General features: G+C 47.4%; 1 protein-coding gene and 1 long non-coding RNA gene across 8 annotated transcripts in view; both read right to left on the reverse strand.

The window, feature by feature from the left end:
* Positions 1-20840, reverse strand: part of KLHDC3 (kelch domain containing 3) — a 36207-nt gene extending 15367 nt beyond the window's left edge. For 2 of the 7 annotated variants that reach the window (XM_038394137.2, XM_043512370.1), the window contains exons 1-5: positions 20581-20735; positions 19119-19242; positions 6507-6754; positions 3515-3691; positions 825-940 (exon numbers count right to left, since the gene is read on the reverse strand). In XM_038394137.2, coding sequence (XP_038250065.1) covers positions 825-940; positions 3515-3691; positions 6507-6660 — 447 coding nt within the window. In that variant the 5' untranslated portion in view covers positions 6661-6754; positions 19119-19242; positions 20581-20735. Of the gene's footprint in view, positions 1-824; positions 941-3514; positions 3692-6506; positions 6755-19096; positions 19243-20580 lie in introns of all 7 variants that reach the window. The other 5 variants (XM_038394140.2, XM_038394141.2, XM_038394139.2 and 2 more) reach the window with 5 other exon arrangements.
* Positions 20841-21158: 318 nt separating this feature from the next.
* On the reverse strand, positions 21159-23019 carry LOC122459683. Its single transcript, XR_006280508.1, has 3 exons — positions 22878-23019; positions 22748-22820; positions 21159-21359 (listed from the first exon to the last, which is right to left on the reverse strand). It is a non-coding gene; the product is annotated as an uncharacterized LOC122459683 (long non-coding RNA).
* Positions 23020-23048: the final 29 nt, after the last annotated feature.

Below are 23048 nucleotides of genomic sequence, written 5' to 3' on the forward strand. Positions count from 1 at the left end.
ATTTTTTCCCCCCCAAAATATTCCACATAATGCACAGACCAAGCCTAAAACATTTCAGCTGTAACTCCTAAAATTTGGCCAAATTATCAGGAACTAAAATGAGGGGATTATGCTGGAAAAAGTGTTCAGCACAGTGGTGCTGGAACATTTGTAGCAGTGGAGATGCTGAAAGTCAGCTCCCTTATCCCGTCCTCCCTTCCCCCATCCACACTGACGCTGGGAGCAGGCGACCTGGAGAGCGATAAGGGGGCCGAGGTCACAGGTGGGGGCAGGCATGGGGCCAGAAGCAGAGCCTTGGGCAGGGGCTGGCAGTCGGGACCCCACGTGTGGGCCAAGAGCAGACCCCCAGCCCTGGGGCCAGGCCCCGGGAGTGGAGCCTCTACTGAGCGGGGAGCCAGGCATGGGGCCAGCAGCTAGGAAGCAGGACCGGTGGCCAGGGCCCCAGGAGCAGAGCCCCGGGCATGGGGCCAGCAGCTGGGACCTGAGCCCCAGGTGAGATGAGGTGAGGGGAGAGGCTGGGGAATGGAGCATGGGCAGAGGGCCGGGACCAGGGCATAGGTGCAAGAAGCACCCCCAGGTTTTATGCACAGATCCAGTGGCTAGGGAGTGGGGCCAGCGGCCCCACATAAAACTTGGGGGTGATGCAGCACACCCCTACTTCTCACGCCTATGGTTCAGCAGTCTTAAATATGGGTGTTCCTCTATTGTGCCGACAGTAGTATTCTGGTTACCAGGACAAGCTGTTAGAGAGTAGGGTTCCTCAGGTGTTGCCAGACTTCTCTAGACATATACACACACACACAATTATGCTAGAGACCACCTACCAGCTGCTCATAGCCTCCGAAGATATACATGGTCTTTCCGAGGACACAAGCCGAGTGCCCATCTCTCGCTCCTGGGACCATTCCAGAGACCTTGGGTGTGAACCATTTGTGAGTGTCTAAAACACAGAGACAATGGATGTTAAGAGCAGACACCAAACAGCAGACTCGGGGATGGGAGACTGAATGGGAACAGTTCTTAGGAGGACATCCTTCCAAGGAAATAAAGGCCACCACCTCCCAAAGGAGGAAGCCATCCCCTTCCCCCTACGTCCATGCCAAAGACTGGAACAGTTGATATTGTACATGGGCCATCCGCCATGAGTGCTAGTGGGAAGCTCTCTAAGGCCAAGCCACCTGCCAGGGCTTCCACAGACAGGGGCCTTGTGGGACCTAAATTCTGTGGCAAGGCCTGCTGATTCCTGTGACAGTGATGCTGAATTCTGCAGCCATTCTGAATATGTTTTTAACAAACCCGAGTACCCCCAGTCAGCACAGTACCCTTTAGGGAGCCTTTAATTTTCGATTGATGTAAAGCTCATTTAAGCTGCTCCTCAATTGTGCAGTTGCATATTTTCAGTCACCAGCCTGCACAGAACTTTGTAGTGACAGTAAGCATGGGGGCAGCATTTGAGATGCTGGCTGCCTTAGGTGGCTGAAGTATGCATTACTCTAGAACCTTCTCAGAGGGTCAAAGGCATTTCCCACTTGCTTGCATCAGTGAATTTACTCCAAGAGTCACTGTCATGAGCAAGGGAGCCCCTCTCCCTGAATTATCTGCTCTTTCCATCATTACAGTACTTGTCCCACTCTTGTTCACCCTTCCTCACCTGCACCTTTTCCCATCCCTCCAGAGTTTCCACCTTGCCTGCCCCTCTGTTCTCCTTTCCCACAAGTTCACCTGCCCCAGTCATTTTATTCGGCTCTCTCTCTGTGAGGTGCTCCTTGGTCTGCAAGCTTTGGGGAATGACTCCATTCAGGGGAGTCTCCATGCCCAGTTAAACGCATTCTCCATGCAGGGCAATGTGAAACAGAGCCAGTGAGAGTCACTGCCAAGCTCATGCAGGCACATGTCCCGGGACCCCACTAATAAGCACAGATAAGCCTTGGAGCAGCAGGAGATCCCCTCAGTGCTGCTAGCAGCCAGCAGCAGTGCTTATTTCAGGAAGTGGCAAAATTGGGATCTGTTCAACATTCTCCAAGAGACAAGAACTTCTCTGAACTTGGCCTCCAGCCATAGTTATCTGCCCAGACTCCAGCTGGAGCTGAATGAAGGGGCCTGCTGGAAGGTCAGTGAAAGCACTATGGAGACAGTAAGCAGAAAGGGAAAGCGAGCATTGCTCCCACCAGAATTCCTGCCATGCTTGGGGCCACTTCCAAAGCCAGTCATGCGCTATCATAAAAAGTCCAGCCAAGAACAATATCAGAAATCAGAGATAGACACACTTAGGACACCTGATCTAGTCCAAACCTGCACCCCCACTCATCAGAGCAGGCCTATACTCTGCAGCAGTCCCCAGGGCTTTGTCCAATCTGAAGTGACTCATTCAATGGGGCTTCCATCACTTCCTCTGCATGAAGCAGGATTAGCAGTGCCCACTTTCCAGGCTTGGAGAGGAACTGGCACATGTGCATGGAAGACTGGGCAGGGTTTTGGACTAGGGCAGAAGCCTGGGGCCTTTCCATCAGTTTTCACTTAACACTACTCCTAAATTGCTTTAGCTGGCAGCTGCATAGGACCAGCAGCCTCAGGCCCTTTGCGTCCGCAATGTTTACTAGGGCTGCCCTCTCCAGCTGGGCTTGTCAGAAGAGAGAGAGCTCCAACAGCAGCCTGAGTAAAGAGCCCATGCAGCAAGCCATTCTCTCCAGACCTCAAAAGAGGTAGGCAACTAATATCCCTCTAACTTCACCCCGAGAGCCTATTTCTCTTCAGTCCATGAATCCTACTTGCCTCCACATCCCCTTTGCCATTCTCCTGAAATCCCGCTTCACCTATTCCCTGATGCCCTAGTTCTGATCTACCCCACCAGCTGCAAGTCACCCGACACCTATCAAGCCCACTCAGACTCCTTCATTGCTTCCTCACTGTGCTGAAGCGCCTCTTCCTTATCTTCCAGGCTCCACCCAGCTCTGACCAGGCCTGCTCACTGCCACTCCCCCTCTTACTCACTACAACTTCTGTATCCTCTTCCTGCTTTTGTCTTTGCTCCCCCATGGCATTAAGGGCTGTACAGAAGAACAGCTTCCCTCTCCTGGAGCATCCACCCTCTTCAAGAGCTCACTCGCCCTCAAACTTTTTCCAGCAATAGTTATGCAGAGTTGTTTGTCACAAGAAGGAAGAACTGTGATTTTAGTTAAGACAAAAGGGAACTCAAAGCATTCAAGAGTCTAATTCTAATTTCCCATTAGAAAAGAGCTAAATAGCTGTCATTCCAAGTTCAAAAGCAACACAGAGTCAAACATGCGAATACATCCCATGCTGCTAAGCTAGCCAGAGATCCCATCTCTCACATGCTTCCAATAAAAGGCAGTTTCCCAGCCTCTTGCAGTGTTTCTCTAGAGAGCAAACCACAGCCATCACTTCATGGAGACACCTACTGGGGGAGCACAACACTACTGCCATGAAACCAGGGGGAGGGGGGTGTCATCTCCAAGAGCACTCAAGGTGGGGAAGGGCAAAAATCTGCACTTACTGACATCAAAGGCGTAGAGAACATTGCAGGCTCCCTCAGTGTCGTTACGGCCTCCCCATATGTAGATGGTATCGTCAATCAGCACAGCTGAGTGCCCATACCTCATATAGGGCACCTCCCTCACGTGGTCCCGGCTGTTTGTCCACACTGGCGGCAGCTTGGTCCAGCGCAGAGACACTGAAAGCAGAAGCCCCAGATTGTTACTTTGTTGGCTTGCCCGGTTCACATCAGATGTCAGGCTGCCACACAGATGAACACATGGAGTGAGCATGCATATATGTGGACAGAACCACTTGCAGTTATTCTGTAGTTCATTGTGGGGGTACCCCGGTAAGCAAGTAAAAAGCCTTAATTGAATTTGAACAGCAGTAGCTACAGATAACACTAATATGAAAAAAGAAAAGGAATACTTGTGGCACTTTAAAGACTAACAAATTTATTTGAGCATAAGCTTTCGTGAGCTACAGCTCACTTCATCGGATGCATATACTAATATGAAATCCTCTGTAGATATTGGTGGGTCTGCTGGCCCACCAGGGAGTATCCGAGGACGTTGCAGAGAAGCTGAGTGATTTCTCTGCATCAGATTTCATCACACAGGGTGTCAGAGGAGACAACTACTCTAGCCAATACTATTCAGGTAATAGGCGCGTGGCACTATCAGACAGATGTCAGAGAGTAAGGTCTGAAGAGACTAATCAGTTGAAGAACAGCATAACCCCTCGGATCAGATGGTATATTCAAGGATTCTGAAGGAATTTAAGAATGAAGTTACTGTACCTAAGTTTAGTGGTGTTCCTTGGAATTTTACCTGTTACTGAGGATAGTTTCACTGGTCTGTTAGGTGAAATGATTAGATATAGAATTACCAAGAGCAGGAAGAGGGGGAGAGGAGTGACATGGCAACGTATGGAGACCACGATTCTTTAGATAAGTCAAGGCTAGAGACATTTGTAAGGAACCTCAGATGGACCCAACAAAGCTAGGTGAATGGGCAGCATAAAATTCACTGAAGGCAAATGCAAGGTAATAGTCATTGGAAGGAATAATTTGAACTACTCTTGGACATTACTGGTTCTAAGTTGTGGGCCACTCAAAATCTCTATGCTATGTGCAGCAACCAAAAGAGCAGACAAGATGTTAGGATGCATAAGGAATGAAATGGAAAGTAACACAGATTATAATGCCACCGTCTAAATCAATGGCACAGCCTACCATCTCCTGGCATACTGTTTTCAGTTCTGTTCTCAGTGGAAGGGAGGTTAGACACTGATAAGGAAAGTGATTAGAGGCATAAACACTTTCACATGAAGAGAGATTCCTAAGATTGGGATTGTTTAGAAAGGAAGCAAATAATGAGCCAGATGTGACAACATCCAAAACAACAAATGGCATAGGAAAAAGGAAACCAGGCTCTGCTATCTACCTTTTCTTAATAAGAGGAAAACAAGGGGACATTCAGTGAAATTGAAAGGCAACAAAGCAATACATTTAGAAAATTGCTACAGGGAAATATTTTTACATGACACCCACTTAGCCTGTGGCACTCATTGCCACAAGGGGTCACTGAGGTCAAGAGCTGAGCAGGAGTTAAAAAAACAGACATGTATATGAATAATGAAAACGTCCATATTCCATTAGACAGGATAAAAGGGTTTGGATTTTTATATAGAAAGGGTTAAGAACCCTCTTGCTTCAGGGCATAAGCCAACTACTAGCAGATGGCATTAGCAGCAGCTTCCCTACATACATGTTATTGCATTAGCATTCATTAGATTGTTTCTTGCACCATCCAGTACTGGCCAGTGTCTGAGATATCCTATTGACTCAATGCATCACTGGTCTGGAAATTCCTATGCTCTTGATTAGACTCTATTTACAGGCTTGAGGACATTTCTGTGGGTGTCTGTCCTCACCTAAAAGGTCTTCTTGCCACTAACCCACTTAGGTCAGCATCTGGGGGAGGTACACAGCTAACTGGACATTTCCTGCTTCTAATAAACCATCAGCTGACTAACACACCCCATGCTTCTCCCAAGATGAAGGCAGGTAACTCCTCTGAGCTGTTGAGTGGTACAGAGGACAAGACAGACTTCAGAGAGAAGAGCAAGTTGCCGGTAATCAGAAATAAGGGAGAAGCAGGCAATACTGTTAAAGTAGTCAAGTGGGAGCCTGAAAGACATTCCTCAGTCTGCGGGTCACTGTAGGACCTCTAGCAAATTACTGCCTGCTTGGTTTCCCTAACTGCAAGATGTGCTATGAGGATTTACAGATGGGTAAAGCAGGGGCACCATAAGTTGTTCAGAGACCTCAAAGACTGCCTAACAGACACTTCCCCTCCCATTTGCTGCTTCCCAGGTCACTTCTCCCCTTTATAGTCACCTAGGCAACTATAACTGCCTCATGGAAGAGTAACTTCAGGGATGTATTTAGATAAGTTTAGTAGCGTTTAATGTTTGTTTTCAAATTGCTCGTTTGTCTCTGTCTTTGTTCTTTATTTTGTCATTCCCTCCCTTCAGTTCAGTTCCTCTGCACAAGAAAGAGCCAGAACTATGGTAACAGTCAGCTCCTCATTGATCAGACCACTTTGGGAACCTTTGTTGTGAAGTGCTTTGAGATCTTTGGATCAAGAGGTACGATTGCCTCCAATGCCCTGATATCCCTTAACCTTGGGTTCCTGATACATTCACCACTCTGTCCTGTAGGCAACTGCAGCTTTGGCCCCTTTGGGCTCACAAAGGCATCACCCTGTGCTACCCCTGAAGGTGGAGATGAAGCCCTGCACATGTGTTTTATAGGGGAGAAGATTTCAATTCACAAGGATCAGTGCTCTCCAAGCTGCACACCAGTGGTGCATGTGTCTCATATTTGGCCTGCATACTGCAGCTACCTTCAATCGAAATGCGAGTTTGACAATATAACCTGACAACTGAGGCATGGGAATTCCAGGCTCTGCCAGCCCATGGCAGCTGCAAGGATGGAGCGCTCTTACCTGCATTAAATACGTGGACATCAATCTGCCGCAGAGTCTCATAGTCTTCACCAGAACAATACCCGCCAAAGGAATATACTTTATGGCCAACAGCCACAGCAGCGTGGTTCACTCTCCGAGGCCCACCTTCCAAGTGCACAGTCCACCGTAACATTCCCTTCTGTGAATGATCTATCCTTCAAAGCTAGAGGGCGCTACAGCCTCATGCCCATAGGGTTACCACCATGCTGGGCTGAAGCCATTTAATTCTGCAACAGAGACGGAATGCAATGCTCAGAAGATAGATCCCCACTCTCAATGTCTCCCCATGCTCCATGTACGCCAGCTACGAAGGAAATACTTCTCTCAAGCCAGCAGCTTTCCCATTGGAGAAGATTTTAAATATCTGTTTAGAACATGCATACAAAGGGTCTTCCCACCCTTGTTTGGTATTGGGGTATTTGTGACTACATCCACTGTATCTACTATGAGGGGATCTTAAAGGGAGCCTTCAGGCTAGCTGCTTCTGGAGAAAGGAACCTGGGGCAGGATGGGGCTATCTCAGACACTACAGAGTGTGGCAAAAGCAGGACAGTTCATCATGTCAGCCTCAGTGACACCAGGGATCTAGATGGCTCAGGGAATGCAGAACCTTTCCTCTGTGGTCCCTAGTCCAAAACTAGGATACCAACCAACGTGAGGTCTCCCACAAGTACCGGGCCCAATCCACAATATGTGCTGGATGGTTTCTCTAAAGATTACATTGCCCAAGGAAGTAACAGTGCATGCTGGTGGCAAAGTTTATTTCCCCCAACTTCCTCCTCTTAGTCAGTGCATCTTGAAGCCTGCCCAGAACAGACTACATGCCTCTGTCACTACAGCACCTTTTTCCTCTTACCCACAGCATACAGAGCGAGTAGCACAGTATGTACAAATTAACTGCAGTTAAAAAAAAAGTCACCAGGAGGCAGAAAAGGTAAAGAACTAAGCCCTTAAGTCCACCACACGATGCAGTGTGTATTGTTCATAACCTCTTGGGCTCACAAGGTGTTTTAAGCTATGTATTTGCCAGACTGGCAGCCCCTTCCCTCTCCTGATCACAGTGCCGTGGGAGACACTCAAGGAGCAGCGAAGTCCCATAGGAGGTCCTTGCTCAACCTGTATTTGGAATTTCTGATGATATCTTTTGATTAGCTCATATTTTCACTCATACTGAGCCCAAGGCTATGATGGGGAAAAGGAAGGCAGGGGAGGAAGAGGGGATTACAGATAGCATTTACTTCCATCTCCAACCAGCCTGGTACTCACTGCTAGGAGAACCACAGTAAGTTAAAGCAGCAGCCCATGGCCCTTCTATGGCAAGTCAGAGCATGCTATGAATTTGTACAGCACACGTCAGAAGTGTTTGGCAAACCCCCAAGAGGCACACACAGAGGCAATTTTTCCATTCACTTTATTTTCTTCCTCTTCAAATTGAGCAAATGCACCAGCTTTTGCACTTATATGGTCCATACCACCATTACAGGCGAGTATCACATTGTTTATTCTCAACACCCCATGAAGTAGGAAAGTGGAACTATCCCCCGTTTTATGACCAGGGAATGGAGGCTCTGGGCAAGCTGTTTAACCTTTTTAAGTCACAGGTGGCGTGTGGCAGTTTGAGGATTGAAACAGGCTAGGTTTCCAACTTCAGCCACTTTTGTAGCCCTGTTCAATAGTGACTAGAAACCCTACTTCCACCCCATTCTGTCTTAGCACAAGCGAGGCAGAAGGGACTCTGCTTGAGAGTGACTTTTGAAGTTTGACAAGAGAAAGCACAGAAAATTTCAGCCACAAGATGTTTTCAGAAAGTTTGAGCAGTAATACACTGGAAACCGCTCCATAACCTTAAGCACAGTGGGAGCTAACAGTCAGCTATTACACAAAGGCATGAGAATGCTACACAAGAAAAGCAATATCCACCACCATTAAATCAACACCAATAGTAGTTAGAGACTTTAGCCATTTTTCTCTTCCTGTTATCACTGGTAACTTGGCCCTCCACAAGTTAAATGAGCCAACAGAATTCACTCCAGAGTATTTCCCCAGCAGAGCAGAGATCTGAGAACTAGTTCTCCATCCGAACTCAAGCTGTAGGCAACACTCCAAGCCATAGGCAACACCCAAGCCATTTCTGGAACAATTCCAAACTTCAGCTATATCAACAGTTTTTCTTCTCACCAGCCAACTCCTGTTGTATGAGGTCCCCACAAAAGCTACAGAACATCCCTCAGGGAGCTGCCATAGCGACTGCTAGGGTCACCGTTAGACTAGTTGGTGATTTCAAGTCTAGCCGTTCAACAGTCACAAAGCTGAGAGTGGCTTAGCCCACTTCCTAGGGGACTGACAGCCACGTCACAATTGGATTGATCTTATTAGAAGCCAAGGATTTAACAGGTCAGTTGCTGCAGGACATGCACCCATAACCATCTTGTGCCTGGCTAAAGAGAGGAAGCCTCATGTCTCCCTGCTTCTGGGAGCAGACTCTTGCATCTCTCTCAGCTGAGCAGAAGAAAGGTGGGAAAAGATAAGGTACAAAAGCATGGAAATCTGAATTCTCCCATTGGATATTACAGCCTGGTTGACATGCAAGGCAGGAACCCACTTATTAGCAGCAAACATGTAAACCTCCTCTCCTGAGGTACTCATAACACCTTCAGAACCTTCTCCTTGCAACTGGATCAGAGTTGGGCTGAGGTTGGACAGGTGACTCAACGGAGTCATCTGAGTTAGCCGAGTACATGGGGATGGGGAACATGCTTTCTGCTTTAAGAACTCTTTGCCCCCCCCCACTGACCCATCACCAAAGCAGCCATTTCAAGCTTCTCAGTCAGTTGGTAGCCTCCTAAATAATGTGACTCTTCCTCATTGAAAGTATTAAAAGCGTAAAGTCTGTGTTCACGCTTATGCGGAAACATGCTGTCCCGTGCTGTAGAAAGGAGAGCCTCAGACTCAACTGTCTCTGGTTTCAGTAATCTGGTGATAATTTCGTGGGAGAGCACAGTGAACGCTTTCACACAGCCTAAAATCGTAAGAAAGCAAATGTGAGCAGAGCACGCTGCACAGAGCACACTGCTGCAGTTAAACCAGGATATGCCAGCAGGCAGGATTTGGTGCAAAAGCACAGCCACAGTTTAGTGAAAAAGGAAGAGTAGCACCTGTCATTTTAATCTTGTGGTACAGATACATTAACACCCCACCCCCCACATACCCCCATGGCGACAAGAGTTGGAGCCCTGGTCAACTCCCTGGGGGCAGGGCCAGCTCCAGGCACCAGCTTTCCAAGCAGGTGCTTGGGGCGGCATTTAGAATGGGGCGGCAGTCCATGTCCCACGGCGGCAATTCGGCAGCAGCTCCGCTGCTCTTTCCACCACAGCGGCTTTCGGCGGCAGCTCCGCCACTGTTGCGGCGGCGGCAATTTGGCAGTGACTGCTTGGGGTGGCAAAATTGATAGAGCCACCCCTGACTGGGGGATTCGCACGATCGGTCTACAGATAGCAGCGTAGACATTCCCACTCAGGCTGCAGTCCAGGCTTTTAACCCAGTGAGGTTTCGAAGACCGGGCTCCAGACTGAGCCTGAATGTCTACACTGCTATTTTCAGCCCTTCAGCACAAGCACAAGTCAGCCAACCCCAGCTCTGAGACTTGCTGCCAATGGGGGGGGGGGGGAAAGAGGGGGGAATTGGACCTTAGTTGTACTTCTGCGCAAAGAGGCTCTGCCTCACAGATTTCTCCTTTTTTCCTTTAAAAAAGGTAAATGCAAGAGAGGTAGATAACCTAGACACACAAGCCTGCCACAGCACATGTGCTGCAGCCAAGGAGGATGTATGAAAAGTATGCCCTTACAGAGACCATATTAGGCTGCAAGTGAAGCTACTGAACTCTCCTCAGCCTGCCTGGCACATTGTACAGTAGCAAAGGCAGAAAGAGGATGGCTTCTGGAGCTGCATTTGACAGTGCAGTATGTTCTCCATACACCCACACCCTAAAGCTTGTTGTTTTGTTAAGCACAGCTGATAGGTAATGGATTCTTAAAGCTGCAGTAAGCACCAATCTACAGCATTTGTTAATTCTTTATCCTTACAAGGCCATAGCAAGTCTTGCTGTTGCCTGTAAAGTTTTATATTTTGTCAGGTTTGTTAATCATTCAAACGCACAGTTGCATTTTGAACCTTTTTGAACAATGGAACGTATGGCATTTTAAAAGTTGGTTCTATTGGGGACACAGAAGCTTTCAGTAGAATAACATTTTCAGTCTTTTAAGAGGACTGATGATTCCAGCAAATGCAGTTGCATGTGGCACATGAATTTAAAAAAAGTTTGCGTAGTGGGTGGTGTTTGGGAGGATTCTGTTCTAGACAGACCCAATCAGGGAGTAGAATTAGGCCACTACAAACTGCTTTTGAAAATCCCACCTACACTATTTATACCTGAAGCCCTAACTCATCCTGATGCAAGTTTCAAGTCAGACAGGACAAAGTTTTCAAACACATCCCTAAAAAGTAGAGACCTACATCAAAGCAAAGTCAATAAGAGTTGGGTGTTCATCACCTTTGAAAAGAAATCAGGCCATTTGGATTATGTAACTAACTTTAGGCACCCATATTTGAAAGTGTTCATCTAAGTTTATAACAAAACCATAACTATTATTAAACATTATCTGTACTTTATATCTTTACAAACAGAACCAAGCGTACATATCATGGTTAAGTATTAATTCATTTTCAAGCCTCTCACCTCTTTACATGTCCATTTCTATTAAATACAAGATCTTTTCAAGACACAACATAGAAGATTAAACAATTATACAGTTAGCAATGCACAACATGGCTTCTAATTTGCATAATAAACATTCATAAAAGTACAATGAAGAGCAAGGAATGAACCAGGAGATTATCTCCACTCTCACCTTCACCTCCAGGCCAGCCAAAGAGCTGTTGCTAAACCCATCTTCCTTTTCTTCCACTGTCTCCATCACTCCCTTCTAGATCCCTCAGTGGCTGCCTGTCTTTTGCCACTCTGTATTCAAACTGCTTGGCCTCCCCTTCCATGTGGGGCATAATCTCATCCCTTCCTCTCATTACCTACTCCTCCCTTGATCTCGATACTCCTACCTACTCTATCTCCTCCACCTGCTCTCTGCTTACCTACCTTCTTTTATGCTTGAACCTCTTCTATTTCTTGTCCACCAAGCATCCTCTTTCACCTCATATGCCTCCTTAAAACCCACTTCTCGTGTGCTGCCTCCCATCCAGATCTCCCTCTCCATTTTTTATCTGACTGGCTCTCCTCCCCATATAGCCTACACATGAGAATCAAACTCAGTGGTTTGGAGCAGGCCCTCTCATAGGTTTGCACATGTAGCAGCAAACTTCACAGGTACCCATTACTTCATGGGTAATATTACAGTAGAGAAGGGCCAAAGTAAAGTTCCATTTCTAAGTTTTAGTTTCTAGTATTAAGTTACAAGTTAAAATATTTAGTCAGGAATAATATTTATACCACCTTTCAAGAGATTTTCTAAGTCATGCACGTTCCACTGTTCCTGTGAAGAATTTCACATGAAGGAATAAGTTCACGATCTTAATATTAATGAAGCTATATGCCTGAGAATTTTTTTTTAAGTGTTAAGAATTTTTCAGAGAGCATTAAGAGGTCACAATTTCTAACTTTCACTAAACCTTCTCTTTCATATTTTGTTAGGGTTGAATCACTTTTTGGTCATTTGAATTGCTTAGACACAGTACACCATCCACTCCACAGTTTAACAGATTCCCTGTCTTTGGAAGGGAGAAACATTGACTGGATGACATTGCTATGAATGCTTGGTTTCTTTATGGTGTTGGATCATATTAAAGAAGTTCTGTATTAAAATCACAAATGAGTTTGATTCCCCATAGTTTAAATTCTAGTGTATTACTAATTAAACCTCTTGGTTTTTGGTACTGTTTCTCTCCCTCTGTGTATGAAACTTGCAAACTGCTAAATGTGTTAGTACATTCTAAGACAGAATCTGTTCTCAAAGCAATTCTTTGTAACAATAACTACTCACACAGAGAGAGACTCAAAGCAATACTCTGTAACAGAAACAGCACCCAGAGACTCCCTGCCCTTTTGTTGTATTCATCTCGCTTTGTTAACAATTGTGATTAAAATAGAGATAGAGGATGTATGTGGATGGATGCTTGGTGTGGATAATAACTGAATGATCAGGGAGGTGCCAGCCTAAGAATCCAGTGTCCATTGGCTGAAGGCGGCCTCAAGTGGAAATAACCAGAGGACCCCCGGAGGGCAGATTAGAATCCACCCAACAGCCTCAAGAATGGGAGAACCATTCTTGTTCTTTACAAGATAACATCTGGCAGCACGGAGCCGTCAGGAATGTGCCATCTGCTGATTGATTCAGCAACAGCATGATGAAGCAATTCCCAGACTGGCATAGGAAAACATTCCTATAAAAATGGACTCTAGAAAGTGAGAACTTTGGAGTCTGATTCTGCAAACCAACTTCCAGGAGCGTCAGATTAGCATCTGACAAGGCCCTGCTCCCTCCTCATGTCCAGGCCACCTGGCCAGTGGCTTGGCATGAGCAACTCTAAGGCTGGTAACTATGATAACAACCTTGCAAAACCTGTGTGTGTGTGCATGAATGAATGTGTGAATAAATATGAAATTGAATGGAATATTATAGCTATAACTAACTGCTTACTATGATTCTTTCTGTATTCACAATAAATGTGGCATTTTGCCTTTTCCCCTTTAATAAGATCCTGCTGGTTTTATTTTATTGGTAGAACAATGGAAATACCTGGCTAAGGAGACATGTATCAAAATTACCTGCCCATAAGTTTCCAAAATGTACAGAATTGTATACAGACTTCCTTGGGGATCTTTCGTTAGAGACTGGCAGCAAAACAATTAGCAGCAGTGTGAAACTACTTCCACGTGGACATATTGACAACTATTTACTTTAAAGATGAGACAAATAAGAGGGTACACGAAGATCTAGAACAATTAATGGTATAGATAAGGTAGATCAGTTATTCTATTTGCTCTATTCTTCCACTCTGATACAACTGTGAAGTTAAAAGGTCACAAATTCAAAACTGATCAAAGGAAATACTTTTCCACACAGTGCAAGTTAATTTTCTGGCAATGAGCTCCACTAGCTATCACTGAGGCCAAAAGCTTAGGAGGATTCAAAAATGGATTAACTTTTGTATAGCTAATGAGACTATCCAGAATTACAACACTAGGATTAAACAAGGATAAAGTTTGGAAGGGATACCAGCCCTGGAGCATCAGGGCTTAAACCAGTCACTCACTGCCAGGAGGCAAGATACTTCCCTATGAGCAGGTTATTCCATAAACTGCTACTGCAGCACTCCTTTCCTATTCTTCTGAAGCTCCTTGCACTGACCACTGGTGGTGTCCTACCACAGGGTGATAATGATCGGATTCAGCATGACAATTAAAATGTTCTGTGTAATTTAAGCTCTCCTTGGTCATATTCCTAGTTCTTTGTAAGGGACAAGGAGATTAATTCAAAAGAGTTAATAAAAGATTAGTAAGAATGAACTGCTGGTATTTAATGAAAATGCACAAAATCCTTCTTCTATCCCACAGAAGCTCTTTGGAGCTGACACACTGGCCACATAGGTTTTACTTTAATTGCTGCAGGGATACAAGTGTTAGTTATTTGATGCAAGAGTAGCAAGGGGCAGCCTAATGACAGTATGCAAAGAGCCCATCATCACCACCAGGGTGGCAGGTGGGTATGACACTCAGCCATAATGGAAGTTTCTCTGAGGACAATCAGCAGAGAAAATGATAGTCTTTAGATATTCATCATTGAGAGGAATGGGGCAACTCACTCCTGAGAGCCAGTAACATTTAGATAGTAACTTGTGACTAGAAGGGTTACAAGCTTCCCCTCCCCTGCAAAGGAAAGCTACATTCTGTAGAAATAGGAGTCTTTAATCCTTAGAATACAGACCGTGTATGGCTATTTCTACCATCCCTGACTACAAAGCTGTTTAAAGCATATGCATAACTCAGAGAACCAGTCCTCAATCAAGTTGTGACAGCCTAGCAAAGTTGTGTGTCCTTCCACAGGGCTACAATTACAGCTATCAATTACACCAGAAAAGTATATTCTGAAACGGCAATAGCTATTTGATCAAATTGGTCACAATTAGCCATGCACCAGTTCTCAAGTTTGACTGTATAAAACTAGTGTTATTAGGAGTGAACAAAAATGGCTGCAACTTTTTTCCAAAAGTAAGAAATTTCACGTTTTCATTGCTGGAATGAGAGCATGCTGCTGAGCAGGCTTGCCAACCTGTGTGCCAAGGAAATGGACGCTAAGCCATTCTAGCAAGTGCTCAGATTTGTCTGCATTGCACAGATCCCAGCTCTCACCCCCTCCTTAATCCCAAACCAGATAGGAAGACCCAGCAAGCAGCAGTCTGGATTTCCCAAGCCCCATCCTGCTAAGGACTCCCCAAGCAGGCCGGGAAATCTGCACCAGCTGTCCTGTTTAAGTGCATGGAGGAGAGAAGTCCTACCGTGCTACTGCCTTAGTCCTCAGTGCTCTGTGTCCCAAGAGTGCCAGCCACAAGGTTTAATAGCACTTAAAATAGCCCCAGCCAGCTTGAAGCAGTCCATATAGACTGGTCTATTTCAGGCACACCAACTTACAGTTAGATCCAGCCACAGAGTAATCCAGCTTCTACACTCGCTCCTGACATTTACTCACTGCTTTGGCTATTGTTCCAAGGCAGCAGGAAATACAGGGCTGTGTCCTACATAAGTGTATTTACTGGCTTTTTCAGCACAAACCCAGTTACACTAGATTTGGTTACAGTGGTGCTGCTAAACAGCCACTAAATTTGCTAACACAAATACAAGCCCTGAGGCTTGTTCAAGACACCAGGTACCTCTTGAAGCTCATCACTTTCAGAGAGCAGAAACTCATCCAGGTTACCCTTCGGCACTAATCACCACTGCCCCTGTTTATATCTCATTTTCCCATCTCCTGCCATTATTCTGTTAGCTTTTGTGCCAGATATATCAATTCCCATGAGGCTTCTTTCTTTGCTTTGTCCCCAAATGCATCTGCACTTTCTTCCAGGATCCCTTATGCCTAGATGTGCCTCCCCACTTTCCACATCAACACAAATTCCTCTCCCCAAAAACCGCAGTTCTTCCCCAGTCTCTGCAGCATAGTCGCTCTCTCAGCACAACCTAACATCTAACATAAGTAGACCTCAACAGAGAACACACACAAGGTGCACACCTGGGAAACAAGCAGCCTCATTCACCATTTTATGCAAACTTCCATCCCTCCCTCCCACCTGAAGTCCTCTCTCCCTGTATCATATCATGTCACACTTCATCCGATTGTCATCTTCAGGAGAGAGTATTTCCTTATTCTCTATAGGACACAATGCATGCCTAAAAATGTTGCTACAACAAAGGTCACCACTAACCATTGGGTCACCTCACCTGGGCTAGAGAAGCGACAGCAGGAGATTAAAAACAAGTATTTTAGTTGGATTAATTTAAACTTGGATGAAAGATTTCAGCAGCTAATACTGTGCACCACCTCGCCATACCCTCTGCAGCAGATCATCCAGAATCTCCAGACAGCATCATCTTGTGATCTGGGAGCCTGAAGATGCTGAGTTCCAAATCACAGCTCTGACAGTGATTCCCTGAGAGCCCTTGGGCATGTCCCTTCTTCTCTGCATCCATTTTCCCTTCTATAAAATGGAACAATACTGACCTTCCCCATGGAGTGGGTCTGAGAGAGTTAATGGTTATGAAGTGCTTACGGTATTAGTACTAAAGTTACAGTTATGCCAGTATCCCTGAATAATGACCACAGACATTACCGCCATCTCCACAGCTCCTGAACAGATACTGAACCTCCTGCACAATGCAGGCTACGCCCAGCTTTCCTGCCCATCTCATTACAAACTTCCCTATGTTAATTCATTCCCGTTTCTAGATCTCCAGACTCATCAGAGAGGTTACCACATAGAGGACATAAGTCCCCTCCCCCAGATTCCCAGGATACCCCATGAAGTCTTATTTGCTGTTTGTTCAGAGCTCTCAGGGATCTATGAGGGCAGCTGTGGACATGCATAAGATACTCAGGACTCCCACAGAAACCTGCTATAACAGAAATCATGAAACCACAAAGGCACTGAACTGCTCTGGAGGAAAAACCACCTCTCTCAAACCAAGGACATGTCTAACCAGAGTGACTGGAAGTGAGGGTTTGCCAAACACCTGTTCAATCTCAATGCACCCAATTCACCTCCCCAAAACCTCACTAAATCCATAATTAGAACTCACATCCCCTACACACAACTAGTACTTAGCAACATACAGAGAAACAGGATCACTAGGTCTTGCTGCAGGGGCTTCCCCACTCAGTCTGAGCGAGCAATCCAACTGGAAAAATTAATCACGAACCCCAAGTGAAGACATCCATGTAACAGTAAGGTGAGGAGCAGGGAAGGTTGTGCTTAATCCCTCAGGATTCATCAGAATTGAGTTTTTTGTGGAGGGGGGGGGCGATTTACTTGATGTTTCAGGTCACTGACACTAAAACATTTCATGAGTGTCTGATCATAATAAGGTACATACTTATACCTAACAACATTTAGCAGCATATTGTATTGACATACATTATTTATTTTAAATTACCACCTTTTCCCTTCCCCCTCACCACCAAGCATTTAAAGAACGTAACCTTAATGTGATACACGTGCATCTTTACCACGATATTAATTTATTGGGATGCTGAATATTTCTAGAAGGGGAGGTGTTTCAGGAGCTAGAAAATAAGGAAATTAGAGGAAGGGGGGAATGCAATTCAGTTGTTGTGATCTGTTGTTCCTATAAACAAACTGATTATGCTAGAATGTTATTAGTGCAAATGCTGGACTATCACCTGGAAAGAGACCTGAAATTATCAGCTACCACAGGAGTCTTTGCGAAAGTTTTCTATCAGTAGCCTGGCAGAGGCCAAAGCTCAGAGTGGGGTCTTACTGCAAGATAGCAGCAACCATGTGCTTTTTAGAGTGGAAAGTAAATCCCCTCAGCATTGGGTAGGCCCTGCCATGAAGAGAAACCCCCACAACCTCCCTGCTGGTGACTAATACTTCTGCCACACAAGCTCAGGAAGCTATTCTGAGAAGGCTAGACTCAGATGTTAATGGAGTTTTCCATATAAGCCCTATGTCAGTCCACCCCATGGGGGCCAGTGCAGGACCGGTCCCTATGGAAGTATGTACTTAGTCCTAGTTTTAAGTGATGGGGTTACCTCCACTTTCCTTAGGAGACTGTTCTCCAGTCAGATACCTCTCAGACTTGTCTATACTTACGGCTAGATCGCCACTTCTGCAACCGATGCAGTGATGTCAATTTAGCGGATCAGGTGAAGACCCACTAAGTCAATGGCACAGTGCTCTCCCATCAACTCCTGTACTCCAGCTCCTCGAGAAGAGTCAGGTAAATCGGCGGGAGAGCCTCTCCTATACAGTGGTGTCTACACCGTGCTGTGTGCAAGTCGACCTATGTTACATCAACTTCAGTTATGTAACTTACGTAACTGAAGTAGTGTAACTTGGGTCGATTTACAGCTGTAGTGTAGAACAGCCCTCACTCTCCAGAAGTCTTTCCTGAGATTCAGCCCACATTTGTTTCTTGATTTCAATCCACATTGCCAGGAACAAGCAACCTGCTAGGAGCCTATGACATATACTATCTTGCCTATGAGATGTCTGTGTAAGGACAGACTGAGGACCCTTCTGGATGCCTCTGAAAGTGGGAGCCATCAAAGATGAAGAAAGATGTTTAGTTTGGAAGAGAGGAGATTAAGGGGAGGAGACATGAAATACTTGAAAGGCTGCCATGGGGTGGGGGGGGGGGAAGATGGAGAAAAGCTATTCTCTCTTGCCACAGAGGGCAGGACAAGAAGCAATGGGTTCAAACAGATTTAGATTAAATCTCAGGAAACACTAACTGTAAGAACAGACTGCCTAGGGAGATTGTGGAAGCTCCATCCCTGGAAGTTGGGGCTGGAGCCATCTGTCTTGGATGGTTTAGACACAACAACTCCTGCACCTTGGCAGGGGTCTAGACTAGAGTAGATGATCCTGACGGTCCCTTCTAACCCTATGATTCTAAGAACAGAAATTCAAGTTAAATAGTCATTTCTTGGCTCTGCCTTTTCAGATAAAGCTCCACTAGAAGGGGTGAAGAGGACCATTATGTCCCAGTGTGGCAGCAATGTGTGTTTTCCATTAGGGAAGAGGAAGGTAACACCTTGCCCCACCCCCCCAAGTCCTGTTGCTACAAGAGGCCCAGCTACTGGGGTCCACCAAGTTTTGTTACAAACCATACAAAAGAGCTTCCATAAGCACCAATTAGACAACCTTTCAATCCATTTGCCAAGGCACATGCACTTCTCATTTCAGGACAAGGGACACAGCGAGGAGATACTGACCTCCACTGAGGCACATATCAAGAATTTATGATCCAGGAAATAAATACTGACCGAGGTGAAGTGAAGAACAAACCTTGGTAATAGAAACTGAAATGAAAGGCCGATCCCCATGGGTTACAGGCATTTTGAATGTCTCCATCAGAAACACCAGTCTCACCATCACAGCCATGGATTTCAGAAGTGGGACGATTTTCCCTCTGAAACAGGAGAGATGAAGTCAGAGGGTCTGGGCACTTGCTGAAGCCAGCCATGGAAGTCAAATTGGATTCTTTCATTTTCAAGAAACAAAACCCCAGGTCACACCTTTACCCTACAGAGGGTCATCAAATAAGTAAAACCACGAACCGGAGGGAGCGGTTTATCTGTTCTACTAACTAAGGATGCAATTTTCAGAAATACCCAAGTGACCAAGGAGCACAAGACCCTGAAACTAAACACAATCACTTAGGGGCTTTGAAAATAAGTCACTCCCTATGGGCATCATTTACATAGACTTGGGTTTAATTTTCCAACCCAGACCTCTATGGGCCCCCTCAGGTTAGATACCACGTATGAGACCAGCCACATCCCCAGACCAGCTCCTACTGCCCACCGGACCCCCTCACCCTTCCCTGCCACACCATAACCCCCCCCGGGCACCGCCGCCCCGCTCAGGCACCGGCTCCCTGCCCGCCCCCCCCACAGACACACACAGGGCACCGGCTCCCCCCCAGGGCACCGGCTCCCCGCCTGCCCCCCCCGGGCACTGGCTCCCCCCCCAGGGCACTGGCTCCCTGCCCGCCCCCCCCACAGACACACACCAGGGCACCGGCTCCCCCCCCAGGGCACCGGCTCCCCGCCTGCCCCCCCCGGGCACTGGCTCCCCCCCAGGGTACTGGCTCCCTGCCCGCCCCCCCCACAGACACACACAGGGCACTGGCTCCCCCCCAGGGCACCGGCTCCCCGCCTGCCCCCCCCGGGCACTGGCTCCCCCCCCAGGGCACTGGCTTCCCGCCTGCCCCCCCCACAGAGACACACAGGGCACCGGCTCCCCGCCTGCCCCCCCGGGCACCGGCTCCCCCCCCTCCAGGGCACTGGCTTCCCGCCTGCCCCCCCACAGACACACACAGGCACCGGCTCCCCCCCCCAGGGTACCGGCTCCCCGCCTGCCCCCCCGGGCACTGGCTCCCCCCCAGGGCACTGGCTTCCCCCTGCCCCCCCCCAGACACACACAGGACACCGGCTCCCCGCCTGCCCCCCCGGGCACTGGCTCCCCCCCCAGGGCACTAGCTTCCCGCCTGCCCCCCCCACAGACACACACAGGCACCGGCTCCCCGCCTGCCCCCCCGGGCACTGGCTCCCCCCCCCAGGGCACTGGCTTCCCGCCTGCCCCCCCCCACAGACACACACAGGGCACCGGCTCCCCCCCTGCCCCCCCCGGGCACCGGCTCCCCCCCCTCCAGGGCACCGGCTCCCCTCTCGCCCCCCCGACACCTTCTCCCTCAGCGCTCACACCCAGCGGGCACCGGCTCCCCCAGCCCCGCCCCCCACGCTACCTGCCGGGCCGGCGCGGCCCGCGACGCGTGGGGGGCGGGGCTGCTCCGCGCGGCTCCGGTTTAACGGCCGAGCTGCCACCTGCCAAGAGCCAGCAGCACCGCCCGCGGGGGGAGAGGGGGGCTACTGCGCGTGCGCAGCGCGCCCGCCGCGCGGCAGCCTGGGACTTGTAGTCCCGTGAGCCGCCCTCCCTGCGTGGGGAAGAGAGAGAGCGCGAGCTCGGTACGGGGTCCTCCCCCGCCCGGCTCAGTGCAGGCTGCCCGCTCCCACCCCGCCAATGCATCTGCCCCCCACCCCGCCCAATGCCCCTGCCCTCCCTTCCCCCAGTCCCACCCCATTCATCCTGCCGCCAATGCCCCCTTCCTCCCCTCGACTTTACCCACGGTATCTTGCACCCACCTCCTCCTGTGCCCGCACTTGGCCCTCCCCCTCCCATACACCACACTGTGCACCCGCCCCCGCCCCCGGACATGCACAACATTTCACGGGCTTAGAAAGAGGACTGGATACTTTTTTTACTGATGAGCTTACAAGTGTGGTTGACAAAGGTTTACTGTGATGACATAATATATTCCTTTTTCTGTAAAGCCTATGATTTAATACCACATGATATTCTGATTAACAAATCAGGGTTACATAACTCAATGTAGCATCTGTTTAATGGGTTACATACAGACCCAAAGATCTCAAAAAGTAATTGTAAACAGGGAATCAGCATCCAATGGTGTGTTTCTAGTGCGAGCCCAGGGGGATCTGTTCTTGTCTCTGTGCTAGTCAATGTCTGTGTCAATGATTTAGAAGAAAATAACTAAAATAAATAAATAAAACCATTTCGGGTAAAGTTTGCACATAACACAAAAATGGTGAAGAGGTAAATAATGTTAAGGACAGGTTGGTTCTACAGAGTGAGCTGGGTAGCTTAATGAGCTGTGCTCACTTGAACAACACAAGATTTAGTACAGCTAAACACAAGGTCATACAGTTAGGAACAAAGACTGTAGGTCACCCTTACAGAGTAGGGGACAGTATCCTGGGGTGACTCAGAAAAGGACAAAGGGATCATAGTGGAAAATCAGCCGAACCTGAGCTCCTAGTGTGATGTGGTAGGTAAGAGAGCAAATATTATCCTTGGATATGTAAGCAGGGGAGGTGTTATTACCACTGTACAAGGCAAACAGAGCCCATTACAGGAATACTGTGCCCAATGTATATGTCCACACTTTGCAAAGATGTTGACAAATTGTTTCACAGTCAATGCATCCGATGAAGTGAGCTGTAGCTCATGAAAGCTCATGCTCAAATAAATTTGTTAGTCTCTAAGGTGCCACAAGTACTCCTTTTCTTTTGCGAATACAGATTAACACGACTGCTACTCTGAAACTTTTCACAGTCTGGAAAATCTGCCTTATGGTGAGAGACCAAAGAAGCTCAACTTATTTTATTTCCACAAGAGCAGTTTAAGTGGTGGCTTATCAGTTATCACAGTCCATAAGTATCTAGTTTGGGAAAGATTTCTGATAGCCATGGGGTCTTTAATCTAGCACACAAAAACACAGCAATATCCAATGGCTGGAAGGTGAAACTGGAGATATGAAGCAAATTTTTTTAACAAGGGTAATTAACCATTGGAACAATTTAAGGATGTGGTGCATTCTCTGTCACTTGAAGTCCTTATATCAAGACTAGACATGTTTCTAAGAAAGACACTCCCACTCAGCAGGAATGGGCTCATAAGAATGGCCATACTGTATCAGACCAATGGTCCATCTAGCCCAGTATTGTGTCTCTGACAGTGGCCAGTGCCAGATGCTTCAGCAGGAATGAACGGAACAGGACAATTTTCCATCCCGTCACCCAATCACAGCTTCTGGCGGTCAGAGGTTTTTGGGCACCCGGCGCATGGGGTTGCATCCCTGACCATCTTGGCCAATAGCCATTTAATGGACCTATCCTCCAGGAACTCATCTAGTTCTTTTTTTAAACCCAATTATGCTCTTATGTTGTAAAATAAAGGAATAACTGGGTGACATTCTCTGGCCTGTGCTGTGCAGACCAGACTGATCATATTGGACCCTTTCCGTTCCTAAAATTCACAAATCTGTGAAAAAGAATATGCTGCATTGTCACAGTCAATATTAAAAGCAAAAGTTTGGGTAGCAATATACATACACACTGCTGCTTCAGAGCACACGCCAACCTCTGACTTCAGAAGGAACATTCACTGGGTCAGGTTGTTCCATAACTACCACTGCAGTATACAGTATGCGAATACAGACTAACACGGCTGCTACTCTGAAACCTACCACTGCAGTGTATTTCATGGGTTCTGGTGGGGGTGCCACAAGGGGCAGGGAGGGCAATGGAGGACTCTGAGGAGATGACGAAGAGAAAGGGCCCCGGGGCTCTGAGGGGGGAGGAGGAGGATGGGGAGAGCCCATGGGGGGCTCTGAGCGGGGCCATTTGGGGAGGA

Source organism: Dermochelys coriacea, chromosome 3 (assembly GCF_009764565.3).
Source record: "Dermochelys coriacea isolate rDerCor1 chromosome 3, rDerCor1.pri.v4, whole genome shotgun sequence".
Taxonomy (NCBI): domain Eukaryota; kingdom Metazoa; phylum Chordata; order Testudines; family Dermochelyidae; genus Dermochelys; species Dermochelys coriacea.